This window comes from Lontra canadensis, unplaced genomic scaffold (assembly GCF_010015895.1).
Source record: "Lontra canadensis isolate GAN:19392208 unplaced genomic scaffold, GSC_riverotter_1.0 scaffold1, whole genome shotgun sequence".
Lineage (NCBI taxonomy): Eukaryota > Metazoa > Chordata > Mammalia > Carnivora > Mustelidae > Lontra > Lontra canadensis.
This window is the reverse complement of record NW_022630995.1, coordinates 2,042,053-2,058,747: the sequence shown is the minus strand read 5'-3', so window position 1 is coordinate 2,058,747 and position 16,695 is coordinate 2,042,053. Positions and strand designations below refer to the sequence as shown.

The following is a 16,695-nucleotide window of genomic DNA, read 5'->3' as shown; positions in this document are numbered from 1 at the left end:
GAAACTAGAGAATACACATGTGAGAGCTTTATAATGTGTAAAGCGCTTCACCGTCTGAGGTAGGATCGCATGGGGCCTGTGTATGTGTGTGTGCACGTGTGGGTGTAAATGCTTGTACATGTGTGTGTATGCGTGCACTCATGTTGAATATTTGGGGTCCTGGATTCACTAATACAGCCCTTTAATCCCTCCAGGAGCGAAAATTCAGTTTGGACTGCTAAGCCTCGTGCCGTGTCTGGTCTGTGTTCATTAGCACCTCTGGAAAGCAGCTGACAAGGAGATTAAAATTTAGATCCAGCAATGTTCCTTTTCTTAGCTTTTCTGGTTAATGATTTATTGGGAAGATGGAAGAACGGGGCTAAATTTAGTTTCTTTGTTTAATGGATTTAATTGAAACATGATTACAATTTTCTCGATTACCAAAAATATATACAAGGGGAAATAAAAACAGCCTACAGCCTCAATTCCTCTCCTAATTCTCACAACATAATTACCAAACCTTCCCACAGTTAACAGGTCATCTATACCAACAGGTCCTGACATTTTAGGTAAACCAGAGCTATTCTGTACATCTTTCCTGTACATTCCCACATGTTTTCTCCATGTTACAAACCAGCAAGCATGTTATATGCGGAATAGACAAAGGGGAAAAGGCATCACATGTAATCAAAAACATTCTAAAATGTTAAATTATATACTTTTTTATCATCAGTAAATTATTTTGGCACTTCTGTGAACTTGAAGGTGACTTACTTGCCCGTTAGGAGCTCATACACTAGAATCCCCAGAGACCAAAAATCCACACTGAAGTCATGTCCTTTGTTGAGAATGACTTCAGGAGCTACATACTCTGGAGTTCCACAGAATGTCCACGTCTTCTGTCCAGATCCTATTTTCTTAGCAAATCCAAAGTCAACCTGGAAAAGGATGTCAAAGACATTTTCAGAGACTATAAACTCATGTTCTTCTTTACATCTCCCTCTAATTTCTCCCACCTGCTGTCTACACCTCCACCCTCCCCTTCACACACATAGACACACACACCACTGACCCTCTCATCTATTCTTTTGCAGGACCAGGTACAAATCTAGTTATACTGGAGCAAGTTCCACATACACACTTCTATGCCCATGACCCCTAAAAGAGGAGAGGAATGGCTAGCAGGTGTAGGCCATTACAACATATGTACAGCTCAGAGCAAGCAGACAATTTTCTAATCAATGGTGGCACTCATCAGGGAGAGGAGAGAAAGGGGAGGAGATCGACCCTGGTGCACTTGAGGCTCCGTCATAAAAGAAAAGCAATAGCAAATCTGAGAGTCTGGGAAAGAGACCATTGTTGAGAAAAAGGGAGTCTTAAAAGTCAGATCCATCTTTAAAAACCACGATGCACCACGTCCGCACCCTTGACATTCTGGCTTTCCCAAGAAAAAGTCAGAATCACCTCTTCTCAACGTGGGCCAGACCGTGGACACTTGGAGTCCTTCTCAGGCAAGTCAGCGGCAGATAGCCCTGCATGAACTTACTTGTCCTGAAAGACCGCCGGCCTCCACCACCCGCCAGGCTCTGTGCTGGGCTTATGGAGACAGAGCTGCCTGGGAGAAACGCAGAGTGTGGGGAACACTGACACATATGCGATTAATACCGCTTCAAGGGACACATGATAGCGTGGAAGATGACGCAGGGGCCAAAACACATACCCTTCTGGAACACGAGGGAGAAGACCACGGTGGAAGATGTCATTAGGAGATGATACCTGAGCTCGGCCCTGACTCAGGATGAGGAACTCTCCCGGTACTGAATCGGCGCTACCCTCCCCCGTCTCTGCACAGTAGGTCCCTCCGCTTCTCTGAGGCTCCATTCAATGAACAGCCTCGTGCCCAGACTAGAAATAGGCAAGAAGTCCGGAGCGACAGGAAGACGCGCTCACTGGGTGGAGGCCGTGAGCGCGACTGACGTTCGCCCGCAAGACAGACAGCCGCATTCTGTCCGCAGACGCTGTTCGGCTGGTGCTTTTTTCATCTCCAGTACATGCAGGAATTCTCATAGGACCCCCTCTCCTCCCCGGAGTAAAAACACACAAATTATACCTGAGCCTCAACATGCACGTGTTAATGGTTTCATTACGCACATGGACTATCGCAATAAAATGACAATAATATTGAGTAAAAAAACAACAAATAAGGTTAACATATCAAAATAGGCCCTCATCTGAAAGAGTATGTCAATGAACTATAAAATCCAGCCCTCCTTTATTTATTCAAACACTAATATTTAAAGTTACCTTAAATAAATGTCTTAGAAATTTAGCATTTCAGTAATACCTTTTAGTATTTATCATGTAACAGCAAGGATTTCCTTATTAGAAAAAGGAAATTTAAACAGCCTAATTTGAAGTGGGATTTTCCATTTTCTTCTATCTATACAGAATGACTCATAAAGATTTTATCTAAGGGATGGCTGGGGATACTATGAAATTAAAATTTGCAACCAGCTGAGATTAGCTTATCTACTTATTCCTCAGAGAAGGAACCAATATGAAAATCCTAGCTAATTTTATAAAGACTGAAATTTAAGAGACAAGAAAGCAATGTTTATAATTGCTTTTGTGTGTATGCACATATGGAGATATTATAGTTTGTTGTTTTATAATGGCCCTTCAATACATTTTTTGAGAACATTTAAGTTTTCCTTTTAAAAATGACTGTGTGTTCATTAGACGTTTAAGAATTTTTCTAGCTCTGAAAATGGTGAATTTTAATTTGAATAGCTGGTTTTGCTTTTGTAGTATTTGAATACTGACCCACAGAGATGGCCATAATTATATTAAGATTTTAAGATTTATGGGAACTTAGCACATTTCTTTGATCTTACCAACTTTAGTCTAACCCATCTGGTTAGACTGGTTAGGAAATTGACACTCAGACCGATTTAAAGTCACATGCTTAATCAAGAAGGCCTCAGATCTTCTGATATCAAGTTCTGTGTATTTTCTATAACCATTCCCACCACCTCCGTCTTATAACCATGGATTCCACCACAAAGCTCAAGTCTTTTTAAACCTCTCTCTCTAGGCAACAGAGATGTAAGTTCCTTCCTTCCTTCCTTCACTCGCTAAGTATCTACAGAAGACCAGTATGTACCAAGCACCAGGATACAGACAGAGCCCCAGTCCTCTCAGAGATGGCATCTGAGAGAAAGAGGAGAAAAAGCATGAAAATAGAAGATCATATATAGTAATGCCAGATAGTGACCTACGTTACGAAGAAACATATGGCAGAGTGAGGTATGGAGATCAATAGGAATTTTACTTTAAATAGGGTGGCCGGGAAAAGGCTCTCTGAGGAGGTAGCATTTGAGAAGATTTGAGCAGGAATTTGCCTGAAATGAGAAAAAGGCTCATAAAAATCTGAGCAAGAATGATTCTGACAGAGAAAGAGCAGCGCAAAGGCCCTCGCCTTCGGGAACGTGCGTGGTAAGTTCAAGGATCGGCACGAAGGCCAGTGTGGCTGGGCCACTGCGTGTGTGGGGAAGACAGACGGGAAGTGAGGGCAGAGTTTGTTTTGCATTGGCCTGGTAAACCCCAGAAAGAACTGCAGAGATTTTTTTTTTTTTTTTTTTTTTTTTTTTTGTCTAAGAGGCCACTAGAGGATTGAGAGAAGGTTATACATGTCCTGACTAGTTTTAAAGGATCCTTCTAGAAGGCAAGAAAACAGACCCACACTTTTTTTTTTTTAATTCTACTCACAAAACGGATCTTTCAAGAATATCCAGAGAAGCTATACACAGGCTTTCTCTTGCCTCTACCAAATTTCCATTATGAAAGTCGGCTTACATGATGCTGAGAGCTTAAAAACATTAAATCTCCAAGAATCTTCATGAACTAGAAGGTTTGAAGAGGGATTCTAAATCTGCAGTGGTGGTCGCGTCATTCAGAAATAGAAAAATTAGCATTGTGGCTTGCTGGAGCCTATGTCCGGTCAGTATTAGCTTTTTCCCAGAAGTTTCTCTCTGGGCCAGGAAATTTCTCAGCCATTGGTTCTTTTGGTCACATAAAAAATGGATACAAAATGACCAGTCTAATTAAGCCAAATGATTCATGGGGACATAACTTTCCAAAACAATATTTATGTGGGATTTTCAGGGCACCCACTTTACCCAAGTCTAGACAAGGGTACAGTGGAGTCTGTGTGTCCCCTGTGCAGCAACCAAAGACAATTTCACGTCCTTGCGATGTTGAGTCCGTCCACCCACACAGGCAGCGGCCGACGGCTTCCACGGGGCGGGAGCGGAGGGAGGGAGGCTAAGGCATGCGTCTTGTCTTTCACGGCAACAACCCACTCTGCATGGGGGAGTGGTGACTCACCCCGAATTCTCAGTGCGTTTACTAGAAAGGGAGCAAGCTGAAGGGGAGCTCAGACCCAAAAATCTCTGCAGGCTCATCTCCTAGGCCACCTCCTCTTTGAAGCCCTCCTTGAATTTACAGAACCAGTTCCTTTCTCCTCCGAGGTGCTTTAACACTGTTTCTCCTCCACAGTTACGTCCTTGGGGCAAAATCCTGCAGTCGTGTGTGAGGAACTCTAGCTCCTTGAGGAGAAGCCGCAGTATATCCTACTCACTTTGTAACCCTGAGAGCATCTGTGACACAGCAGATGTCCAACACCTGTGTGGTGAAAAAAATCTGAATGAAGAGATAACTGTCCCCCATGCTATTTGTTATGCTCCACAAATAAGTGAAACCATATGATAATTGACTCTCTCTGCTTGACTTATTTCACTCAGCATAATCTAATAGCATGGAGGACATGGGGGGTTAGGAGAAGGGAGTTGGGGGAAATTGGAAGGGGAGGTGAACCATGAGAGACTATGGACTCTGAAAAACAATCTGAAGGGTTTGAAGAGGTGGGGGGGTGGGAGGTTAGGGAACCAGGTGGTGGGTATTAGAGAGGGCACGGATTGCATGGAGCAATGGGTGTGGTACAAAAACAATGAATACTGTAATGCTGAAAATAAATTTAAAAAAATAATAAAAAAAAGATGACTGTTCACACCAGTTTCGATAAGATATGTAAATGCACATGTACATGTATGTGTGCGATCTTCACAACAGCTCCGGGGGCGAGGGACGGTCATCCCGATGTTAGAGCAGAAAATGAAACTCTCGGAAGGCCGTGGATACTTGAGGTGAGGCTCGAACCAGGCTCCGAAGGGAACCTTCCCATTATACATAAATTGACAAGGAAGTAGAAGATTTTTAAGAGGAAAGCAGCAACATTCAGCACATTGGTGGGAAAAGCTTAATCGCTACTTAATAAGTACAACCAATAAGGGTCTGGCAGAAAGGATATAGTGGGAGCTGATAATTTCATTGGTCAAGTGAGAAAAAGCTTGAAACATAACGAGACCTGTATGCAGGTTATAAAGCCTGAGCAAAAAATCAGAACCCCATAGCCACCACCAGGTTAATGAGCAGTTGGTGCAGAAGCCCGGTGGGTTCCTTCCCTGGAGACCCACTGCCCATTGCCAAGAGGTCACCACTACCCTGATGCTGGTGTTCGTTGGGTACTCGCATTCCTTTCTAATTTTACCACATACTTCAGATCCTTAAGTAAAATAAGTTCTTGTTTTTAAAAACTTTAGATACATCTTACATCTATTCTTGGGCAAACTGCCTAATTTCGTTTAAAATTACCTTTGTGAATTTAACTGATATTGGAGCACATTTGTTTTCACCGCTGTATCATACAGCACTGAATTAACATGCAATGATTTTCTGGTTCATTCTGCTATTGATGGACATTCACCTTGAATCAGAGAGTGTTCTACCACAAAAATGCTTCTACTAATATTGCTTTCCACGTTACGTAGCAGAGGTCCATGTAAGATGGTAGAATTACAAGATCAAAGATGTGATGTCTTCAATTTTACCACACGTCGTCAAATTACTTTCATTAGGGATCATACTGCCCTACCGCCCACCCCACCCTTCCCCAGCAACAGTGCAGAGTTCCGGTTGGTGGCCCTATGTCCTCGCGATCCTCTAGGGAGAGCAACTTTCATTTTTGACATTTGCAAGTATTAAATCACTGCGGTTTTAATTTGCATTCCCTCTGCATTAGTCATTAGTTTGAACGACAGCATTATAATTCTGATATGCACGAGAAGTTCCCCCCCACCCTCTTCTTGTTTGCCTTCAGAAATGTCTTGGCTATTCTTGGCCCTTGGTTAGTCTATACAAACTTTAGGATCAGTTTGCCAAACTTCATGAAAAGCTTTGCTGGAATTCCACCGAAGTATATCTAATCAGTATGTGATTTTGGAGACTCTTCATATCTTTGTGATGTTGAGTCTTGCTATTTTGAAACCTCGTACATCTTTCTGATTTAGGGTTATGCTAGAGCTACTGTTGAACAAACATATCTAAGGAAGTATAAATGCTTAAGTCCTACATTAATTTCTCAAAATGAATTTTCTTGAGCAGTAGGGGGATCTCTAAGCAGTAGGTCAGGGACACAGGATCCTTCCATTTTCTTTCCTTAAAGATTTATTTCAGAGACTGAGGGAGAGAGAGAAGGAAAAAGTGCATGAGTAGGGGAGAGGAAGAGGAAGAATGAGAACTAGAGATGAATCCCAAGGAGAGCGAGCTGGAAGTTGCTCCTCTGACCTTTGATTCATTCTTACATGCAAAGCAAAGTTCTAAGTCTGGCAGTAAACACCATAGCATGGTTTCTGCTATCATGGGGCTATTAGCGTAGAGGGGAAGATTGGTCATAAAGAAGCAGGCAACAGTATCAACTTTTAACGTGTCCTACATTGTATTTTCTTATATAATACTCACTATAGGGTTAAGTTCCTCTATGACCACATGAGAAGATTACTCATGTGAGTTCATAGCACAACCATACAGAACATTTATTGATGAGTGATGAGTTAAGAGCATGACCATATAGAATGTTTATTGATTTCTTGGATTGCTACTAAGTTTTCTGCTGAGCAAACCCAAGATGGGAAACTACAACACGAATTCTGCTCGGGCTGAGAGCAAGAAGGATTTTTCTTTAAACTCCTTACTGCCCTACACCTTATTATTGTCCTTGATTCATTCATGATAACCAAGAGAAAGACTTTTAATCATTATTGCCTACATCAGCTTTTCTTGGCCTTGAAAGTGGAGAAAGAGTCAGGAAATTATTGGATGGGCAGATGAGAGATGGCGATGTGATGTTCTTTTAGTAATATCTGCTAATCCTTGAACTCCTTTCAGTGTTTTTACTGATAGAGACAGCTTGGACCAGCGAGGACTCACCTGGAAACAAATCTGGCTGGCCATCTCAATTGTGAACTGGGGAAGAAGAGTAGAATGAGGTCTTCACTGCACACTACAAACTCATCCTCTGTATTATCACAGAAAGGCACACCCTTACAGCCTCTAGAGGGACACTTCCAAAACCCAGACCTTTCTCTAACTTGGGTTTTTTCCCCCAAGCTTTCACAGGCCATGCTTTGCTGGTAAACAAACAAACAAACACTGTTCCTTTCTTTCTGTCCTTAGATATCTGATCCCTCACAGATACTCTAAGAAGTGATGTAGGAAGATGAAAAACACCATTTAATCAAAACTGGGGAAGGAGGCCAAGTTCAGCCTTACACGGAGCCTTTCATCCTTGAGGACTTAACGTCCGAGGCTGGACAGCCTGGTGTCATCATCCAGGTGTGCATTCTCGCTGTGCTGTCACCAGGCACCTCCGCCGCCCCCATCCTTACGCAATCCCCTCAGGGACTTTGCGGGGAGCCAGTCGGCCGGGCTGCTGGCCGGCAACCCAACTCCTGTTTCTCTTATTTGCTGAAACTTGCTTAATGGCCCTAATGGATGACCACATTTCGTTAATTTGTATTCTTCAACTCCTGGGAACAATATTCTAAAAGCTCATTAGATCAAGTTTATTAATTGTGTTGTGCACATCTCCGAAAGCCGTCGTGCTTCTCGGTCTGAATGCGCCATCGGTTTCCAAAAGCGGAGTATTAAAATTCCCTATAGTGGTTCATTTCTCCTTATTCTTTCGAATTCTGCTTATTTTTTGAAACATTTTAGTAGGTAAATAAAAGATCAAGATTTTTATATCTTGGCAAAATGAATCTTTCGCCCTCAAAGGATAATCCTTTTTGATACCCAGCAACCCCCTTCCCTCATAATGAAACCTGCATTTCAACCGGTTGACTATTTCCTGGCGTATTTTCTTCTGTCCTTTCCACTTCCAGCTTCCTGCAGCCTTGTGCCTCAGGTCTGTCTCTTATAAACACCACACGGCTGACTTCGTTTTCTAAATCTGCTTGACAGTCCTCGGTTGTGATCTGGAGAGCTGTCTACGCACGTTGGATGTCTTTCTGCTCCCGGTGCCTGCTCTCTCGCTCTGGCTCCTGGGTTTTCTCTTTCCCTCTTGCTGCCTCCTTTGAGGATGACAGGCATTTTCTCCTACTTTAATTCCAATTGTACCGACTCCTGGTTTTCGTGCTGCTGTTACTCAGCGTTTCCTCGTTCTCCCCACCCGAGAGCAGAGTGAGCGTGAGTCCTCTCCTCCGTCGTGCGAACACATCTAACCTGTTTTCCATCTTCCTAAGGTTGCATCTCGGATCCGTCACCAGGAATCACTTTTCAACTCCCTTAAGGACATCCCCCCTGTGAAGGTGGTCAACACCCTTCATCCTGGTTTGAAAACACCCTTATTTCCACTCTGTTGGAGGATAGTTTCCCTGGATGTACAATTCAAGTTTCGTAGTTATTTTCTGTCAGAATTTTAAAACTACTCCTCCGCTGCACTGGATTCTCTGGTTGCTATTGTGACGTCAACTGAAAGCCTAAGTTTTCCTCCTTTCCACGTAAACTGTCTTTTGTCCTTGATGGCTTTTAATACTCTGTTTTTGTTGCCCCCTCCCACAATAAATCTCACAGTAAACCAGGGCTGGCCCTATGGGACCAACGGGACATAGTGGAAGCGCTGAGATGCGACTCTGTGAGTAGGTCTTAAACAGCACCGTAGCGTCTTCTCCGATGACGCCTTCTGAGGGAAGCAGCTGTCACGACACGACAATGTTCGACCTCTAAAGAGGCCACGGTGCCCCCAGATAACGCCAGCATCAATTTCCCAGCCTTACGAGTAAGGGACTCTGGATGTGGATGCCCTGGCCAAACCCCAAACAAGCCCTAGCCGACATCGGACCGAAAATTCATGGGACACCTCAGGTCAGAACGACCCGGCTGAACCACTCCCCAAATTCTGGCCCACAGAGACTGCGAGAGATGACGAATGACTCTTGTTGTTCTAGACGTTACATTTCAGAGTGATTTGTTACCCAAAGATAGGAGCCACAGCAAATACAATTTGTCCCAGATGGGATTTGTTTGGGTTCCTTTACCTGATGGTTGCTGTTTCTTGTAATTCCCCCATTTTCAGCCACTGTTTCTTTAAATACTACTTTTCCCTGATTTTCTATTATTATTTTTATCTTGGACTCCAGTGCATAATTTTAAGAACTTCTCACTCCGTTCTCTTATTTTTTCATCTTTTTTTGGTGTGTCTCTATGTGACATTCTGTGTAAATTAAATTTATCATTTGGTGAACTGATTTTACTTGCGACTCCTCTGACATTGAACCTTTTCAGATTGATGTGTCATTTATACACAATGATACGCATCGATTTTGGCATACAGTTCACTGAGTTTTGATGCAGATTATACACGTGACCAAATTACCACAGAGTCAAGACGGAGACACACTCATTCCCTCAGCAAGTCCCCTGGTCCCCCTTCCAGTCGAACGGCTCTCCCACAAGCAACCACTGTTTTGATTTCTGCTGTGGCTTCTAGAATGGCGACAGACGTGATCATGCAGCAGACACTCTTGTATCCGGCTGCTTCCGCTCCACACAGTTTTCAAAGTCCATGCACACTCGCTCGCAGCAATCCACGCCTTTCTGCCGCAGAGCAGCAATCCGTTGCTGACGTACTGCCACCGCACTCAGACATTGGATCTGACGGATATTTTGGCTGTTTCTGATTTGGGGACTTTTAGCAATAAAGCTGTGATGAACATTCTTTTTTGTTTGTTTGTTTGAGAATTTTATTTGACAGGGAGAGAGCGAGAGAGCACAAGCAGGGGAGGCAGAGAGAGAAGCAGGTGCTCCGCTGAGCCGGGAGCCTGATGCAGGACTCGATCCCAGGACCTTGGGATCATGACCTGAGCCGAAGGCAGACACTTAACTGACTGAGCCACCCAGGCGTCCCCGTAATGAACATTCTTGCCCAAGATTTTGGAAGACATGATTTCAGTTTTCCTAAACAAATACTAAGGAGTGAAGTTTCTCCCTGGAAGTTGAATTTTTGTCACAGATTAGCCGTATGTTTGGCTCAATATAAAACGGACAGACTGTTCTTTAAACAGTTTTCTTTCTCCCCTAGGAATTTAGGAGAAAGTCCTCACCAACCCTGGGTATTGCCAGTCTTTTAAATTGTCATTTCAGTGGCTATAAAATGGTTCCCCTTTGTGGTTTTACTCTGCCTTTCCTTGATGATGTCTGGTAGGACTTAATAATCATTCCTATGCCTTCTTTTGGGAAGTGATTTTTCAAGACCTTTGACCATTTTTTTAAATTGGGTTTTCTTTTTATTGAACTGTAGGAGTTATTTATCTATTTCCCAATACAGTCAATTCTTTTGTCATATAAATGTGTATTGCAAATATTTTCTCCCAGTCTGTGGCATGACAACTCATTTCCCTAAAGTATTTTAATTACCATAAGTTTTTAATTTTGATGAAGTCCAATTATCATGGACTGCATGTTTGTGTCTCCCCAAAATTGGTATGTTTAACCCTAAACCCTGATGTGATGGGATATGGAGGTAGGGCCTTTAGGAGGTAACCAAGCCATGGGGTCAAGCCCTCATAATGTGATTAGGAACTCTTAGAAGAAGAAAGCTCCCTCCAAACTCTGCATGTGTGTGTGTGTGTCTTTCTCTCCCACATGAAGGAATGAGAAGGCAGCTCTCTGCCAACCCAGCAGTGGGTCCTGACCAGACAGGTACCAGATCTGCCAGCACCTTGATCTTGGACTTCCTCGGCTTTAAAATTGTGAGAAATAAGTGTTTATGGTTTAAGTCACCCAGTCGATGATATTTTTATTATAGTAACTGAAAGTTTTATAATTAATACAATTAATACAAATTAATACTATTTGTATTCTATGAAATCGATACCTACCCCATGCTGTAAAAATATTACCATATTACCTTCTTGAATTAGTTTTTCTATCTTGTGTGAGGTGGGAGCAGGTTTGTTTCCCCACATATGCATGCCCGGCTGTTTCAGCATCATCTATTGGGAAGACTGGCTTTTCGCTTTTTGCTAAAATAGTTGATTCTATGTCTATCTTTGGACTTTATTCCATTAGATGAAGCTATTTTTCTACCCTGTGTTATGACACTGCCTAGATTACTATAGTTTACAGTGTCCGATATTGTAAATTCCTCAGTTCTGTTTTTCGTTTTTCAAAGTGGTTATTAACTTTTCTAAACCGTGGTTTAGAAATTGTGTTTCTGGGTAAATCTTAGAGTAAATGTCTCAGTTTCTAAAAATGCACCTGCTCTAATTTATATTACAATGACCTTAAATCTGTAATTAATCTGAGGAGAATGGACACTGTATCAAATATTGAATTATACAATACATAACCATAGTATACGTTACCATTTAGTTGTATATTTTTTCTCAGTAATATTTTGTAGTTTTCAGTATGGAGGTCTTATATATTTTACACATTAAATATATTCAAATTTATTTTATAATTTTTGATGTTATTATAAATAGTATTTTTATTAAATTTATAAATGTTTCCTGCTAGTATAGAAAAATAGTTCTTATCTATATATTGACTTAATTTATATGTTGACTTAAGTGACTTATAATTTTATTTATACATTGACATTGTACTGATTATCATGCTTCTTCCTTCTAGTACTTCTTTGATAGATGCTTTAGGCTTTTCTACATAAACAGTCATGTTGTCTGAAAATAAAGACAGGTAACTTCTCCCCTTCTCATCTCTGAGCTTTCATTTCTTTTTCTTGGTTTATTTCATTGGCTAAGACCTCTATGAAAATGTTGAAAAACAGTGGAAAGAAAATATTCTTACCTTGTTCACAATCTAATGGGAAAATGTTCAATATTTCACTGCTAGGTATGATGTCAACTAAAGATTTATCCCCATGCCTTATACAGTAAGGTGTGTCCTGAAATGAATGGTTTAAAGAGCTATAGTGATGTGGATTTGTCACAGCATGATGCCCTTTTTTCAAAGTTTAGATATCCACTTTCTGTTGCTCTCCACATATTTTCACATACATATTATAATTAATCTCATCAAGAAGATTAGTCCAATGGAAGCTGCTCCCACATTAATGAAACTTCCTTAAATCTGTAATTTCAATTATTATATTCTAAATTCCTTAATAGAAGTTTTCTTCATTAGCTTTTTCTAAACCTATTAGATTTTTTCCCTCTGTTCCTTACTCATTTGTCATTTCCTCTCATTTTTAAAAGATGTGTTAGGTGGATTTATTTTACATTTTGTATCTGATTACTCCAATAATGAAGCACTTATTTGCCTGCCAAATAATGCTCATGGTACCTTTTTCCCCCCTCCTATATATTTTTTGTCTTATGTTTTTAAATGTGAGGTCATGTTCTCTGGAACTTTAACCCTGGGAGTTCTTCGTATCCTGAGTTAAGAGTACTTTCATCCAGACAGATATACATTGATTCTCGAAAAGTTGGGCATCCTACCAACATGAACCCATTCTCAAATCCTTGCATGGGGTTTTCCATCTTAGAAGACTAAGCAGCCAACCTCCATGAAGAAGAGCCTATGGCCAAGAATTCTTAAAGGAGACTCTTTTGCTTCTCTACCAAGAGCCCAATAATGAGAAAAGCATGTTTTCTTGCATGTACTCTGTCTTTATAAATTAGATCTTTTTTCTTGCTTTCCATTTTTCTGACAGTGTAATCTGTGTGATTCCTGGTTTTGGGAAATGTTCTCTGATTCAACTTCCCACACTGCCCAGGTCCAAAACTTGGTCCGCTGTTCTTACAAGGTGCAGCTACTAAAATCAGACCCCTGGGCCATCTCAGATCACTGGGTGCCCACAAGACCGCAGCTTCATGTCTGAGTTCTAGGCTATACTCCTGTCCAAGCGTGGTTCCCAACCTCAGGGGAGCCCCAGTGCTGTCTTACAAAGTCAGCCACGTAATACTGCTTTTCATGTTTCATTCAGTATTTTTAGACATTTAGTAGTGAGAGGATTTCAGCCTATCTAGTTTGACATATAGCTAGAAATGGAAATATTCAACATTTACGTTTTAATCTCTAAAGGCTTTATTGTCATTCTTCGTTTAGGTAGTTGGCAAATGAGTCAGCTGGATGGATAACACTGGCTGACAGGAGAGATATTCATGGACCCCCCATGGCTATGTATAATAAATATGCTATCCAATTTTTAAAAAACAGCTCTGAAAAAAAAGAAATGAATCTAATGGAAATGCCTCAGTGGTGATGGCTTTGGTTCTAGAATATTCCGAAGCTATCCATAAATAGCTGCAAGAGGCACAGCCAGTGAAGGAATTGTGAAGAAGAGGGACGACTGAGGCCTGTGTTAGTGCCTCCCCAGTTCGCAAAGCTGCCTTTCACAGACAAAATAAAGCTTGAATGGATCAAATTGTTTCTTGGAAGTTCACCAGATTACACATGAAAGGACTTATTTTACTCCTTTCTGTGGAGAGAAATCGCTTAGCAATTACACATAATGAGTTTAGTTCCTAAAGCTACATTACCCAGTGTAACGTGTGGATGATAAAGCCTATCTCTATTGTTAACTGCATTACTTGCAAAATGCTTAGCGCAGTCTTGACACGTAACATACTACACGACTTACGAGGTGACAGCTAGTGTTATTTCCATGTATGAAAGTCCTGATGTGAGGAACATTTAATCTCTTTGTAAATGTTACATTCAGAGACGTTTTCATGTCCTTGACATACTGACAAGACAAACTCAGGAAAACTCAGCGTGAGCTCCCGTCTGCCTGGGTTCCCTCCTGACATCCAAAGTGCCTGGGCTTCTCCCCTCATGACTGCCCAGTTTCTCCTAGATTCACCCTGGAAGCAGTTTGTGTGACTGCCAGGGGATGTGTGTTGGGCTTCAGAGGACTACAAAGATGGGAAACACGGAAAGTGTCTGTCCTCAAGGAGCCTCTGGTCTAGTGTTGTGATTCGCAGCCCTGGATTCTCACCTAGAAAGATTTAAAAAAAAAAAAAAGCATACTAACATTCATAAGTGTATCTTTCCTCCCTATACAGACAGTGGCTATCTTGGGACAGGAGACAGACTATCACCTTCTTTCCTTATTCCTTAGATCCAGTCCCTCTATGTAGTAAGAATATATTAATCTCTTTAAATATATTATACAAAAATATTAACCAAATCCAATGTTAAAGGCATTCAATTACATGCATCCTTACAAGCAGTCACAAATATGGCTGAAATATTAAATTCCTAGGCCAAAAAGAATGTGCTTGTAACACTTCCCCCCGGATTAAGGTGCCAATGTCCCAGGCCATACACCCTCCCCATGATGAAAATAACAGGTGTCCCAAAATTAAAAGTAACTTGCAACCGTGACACGACTTCAGTATTTAGAAATGTCTCTTACGACACTCTAAGTGACAGAACTTGGCTTACCAACTTCAGATAACCCTCAGCATCTAGAATTAGGTTTTCTGGCTTCAGGTCTCTGTAGATGATACCTAGTCGGTGCAGGTAGTCAAACGCTTCAGTCACGCAAGCGACGCAGAACTTGGAGGTGGCTTCATCGAAGCTGCCCCTGCAACGAGATCATTTTCCCTCTTAATGCTCTGGACACACATATTCGTTGTCTATTCCAGGTGTCAGTTATCGCATTGGTAATTTTACACCACGTAAGCGTTTTGTAGGGCACCAACACTAAGAAGGACTCCGTGCCACCCACGAATGAGCCTGATGATGGTAAAGAGATTTAGGGGATGCTTGAGGCGAACGCAAAGTACCTCACTACAGTTAGAACGTCCCCATCCCAACAATTGTTTCTCGTCATCATGTATGGGTACGTAAAATACAACCATAAGAAAACAAGACTTTTTAAGATATTTGTGGCAAACTCTAGAGAAAACGCAGCTATTTTAACGGAGAGCTTAAAGCAGACTTCTGTAATTTATTGCTTGACTCAACAATGACTCAAGTGATCGTTTTCATTTCCTGTTGGCATAGCATGTAACAAGAACCCATGCAGAAATGGGGTCATAACTCTTTCCTGTTAGGTGCACCTTGATATTAGACTGGCCCTGTGTCAGCACCACATGCGCGTTTCCATACTGCAGCATTAAAACATGGTGGTGATTTGTGGCAGGGAGTTGTGGAAGGGTATGGCTTTGGGGTGAGTTTCTACTGGCTTTGACTCCTGCTTCTTCCATCACTATGTCCTCAGCCAAGTGGTGTGGCTGTTCTGAGCCTCAGATCCCTGACTGCAAAATGGGTTTACTACTTCCTGAACAGTGTTGTTTCGAGAGTGAGACACAGTGCCCAACAGACAGTACCGACTCCCGTTCCTACACAGACCCACATGCTGAAGCAAAGGTGGAGGGAGCAAATGTTTCTGTAGGTTCCACGCGAGTCTCCGCACCCTGCCTGGTCTTCCCCACCCAGATCCACCCAACAGCACATTTCTAAAATGACACATCCATCTCTTCTCAAATGCTCAGAGGTCTCCCCTTCCCTAGGTCTGGGATTCGCCACCATGGATGCACATTAGAACTGTTGGGGAGGTCATTCACTAGACCCCATCCAAGGTGAACCAAATCATAATTCTGGCATCAGGGCTCAGCACTGTTACTTTGCAGAGCTCTCCACATGATTGTGATGAGAAGCCAAGGTTGAGACACCCAGACCCAGGTGACACTCCCCAAATATTTGGCCTGGCATTAACCTCCATAACCTTGTGCAAACCCACCTTCCCACCCCCTCTTTTGCTGACCTTGTCTTCTACTCAAATTCTGCTGTGAAACACCCCCAAGAACACATAATCCTATCTCAATTTTCCTGTTGCGTATTACATCCATTTCCCTTTCTCTCTGCCTTTCCAAAGTACTGGTCATCTCTAGAAGTTAGGTCCAGTCTTCCCTCTTTCATCACATTTTTATATGTCTCCTCTCCTCTGAACTCACCATCTGCAACTCTCACTTGGCATTTAGTTACAAATCAGCAACTTCTCTGTCATATTTAGCTCATACACCTAATAATGCAATGTTTTAAAACTTACCTCCCCAAATAAGATCTAAACTCACTGGGGGAAAATTTATACCTTTTACTCTTTCGGTTAGGAAAATTCACCCCCTCTGGAAAGCTCCCACACTGTCTACCAGGGAGGCCTGCACGCTGCTGGCGCTCAGTAAACACGGGAGGCTGCAATTCGGCAGAAACCGGCCCTTCTGTAAATCTGAATCTTTGCAGCACGCTCCCTGCCTCGCCACGCCCCGCCCCTTCTTCATCTCCTCCGCAGAGATTCCGGGTTTCCAGCGACCCTGCCTCACATTAACCACAGGACTGTGGAGCATT

At 42.1% G+C, this 16,695-nt stretch overlaps 1 protein-coding gene across 2 annotated transcripts in view; it reads right to left on the bottom strand.

Annotated features, from left to right (window-relative positions):
* Nucleotides 1–16,695, bottom strand: part of PRKG2 (protein kinase cGMP-dependent 2) — a 95,748-nt gene that overhangs the window by 15,900 nt on the left and 63,153 nt on the right. For both annotated transcript variants that reach the window (XM_032881874.1, XM_032881965.1), the window contains exons 14-15: nucleotides 14,788–14,929; nucleotides 754–917 (exon numbers count right to left, since the gene is read on the bottom strand). In XM_032881874.1, the coding sequence (XP_032737765.1) occupies nucleotides 754–917; nucleotides 14,788–14,929 (306 nt within the window). The remainder of the gene's footprint in view (nucleotides 1–753; nucleotides 918–14,787; nucleotides 14,930–16,695) is intronic.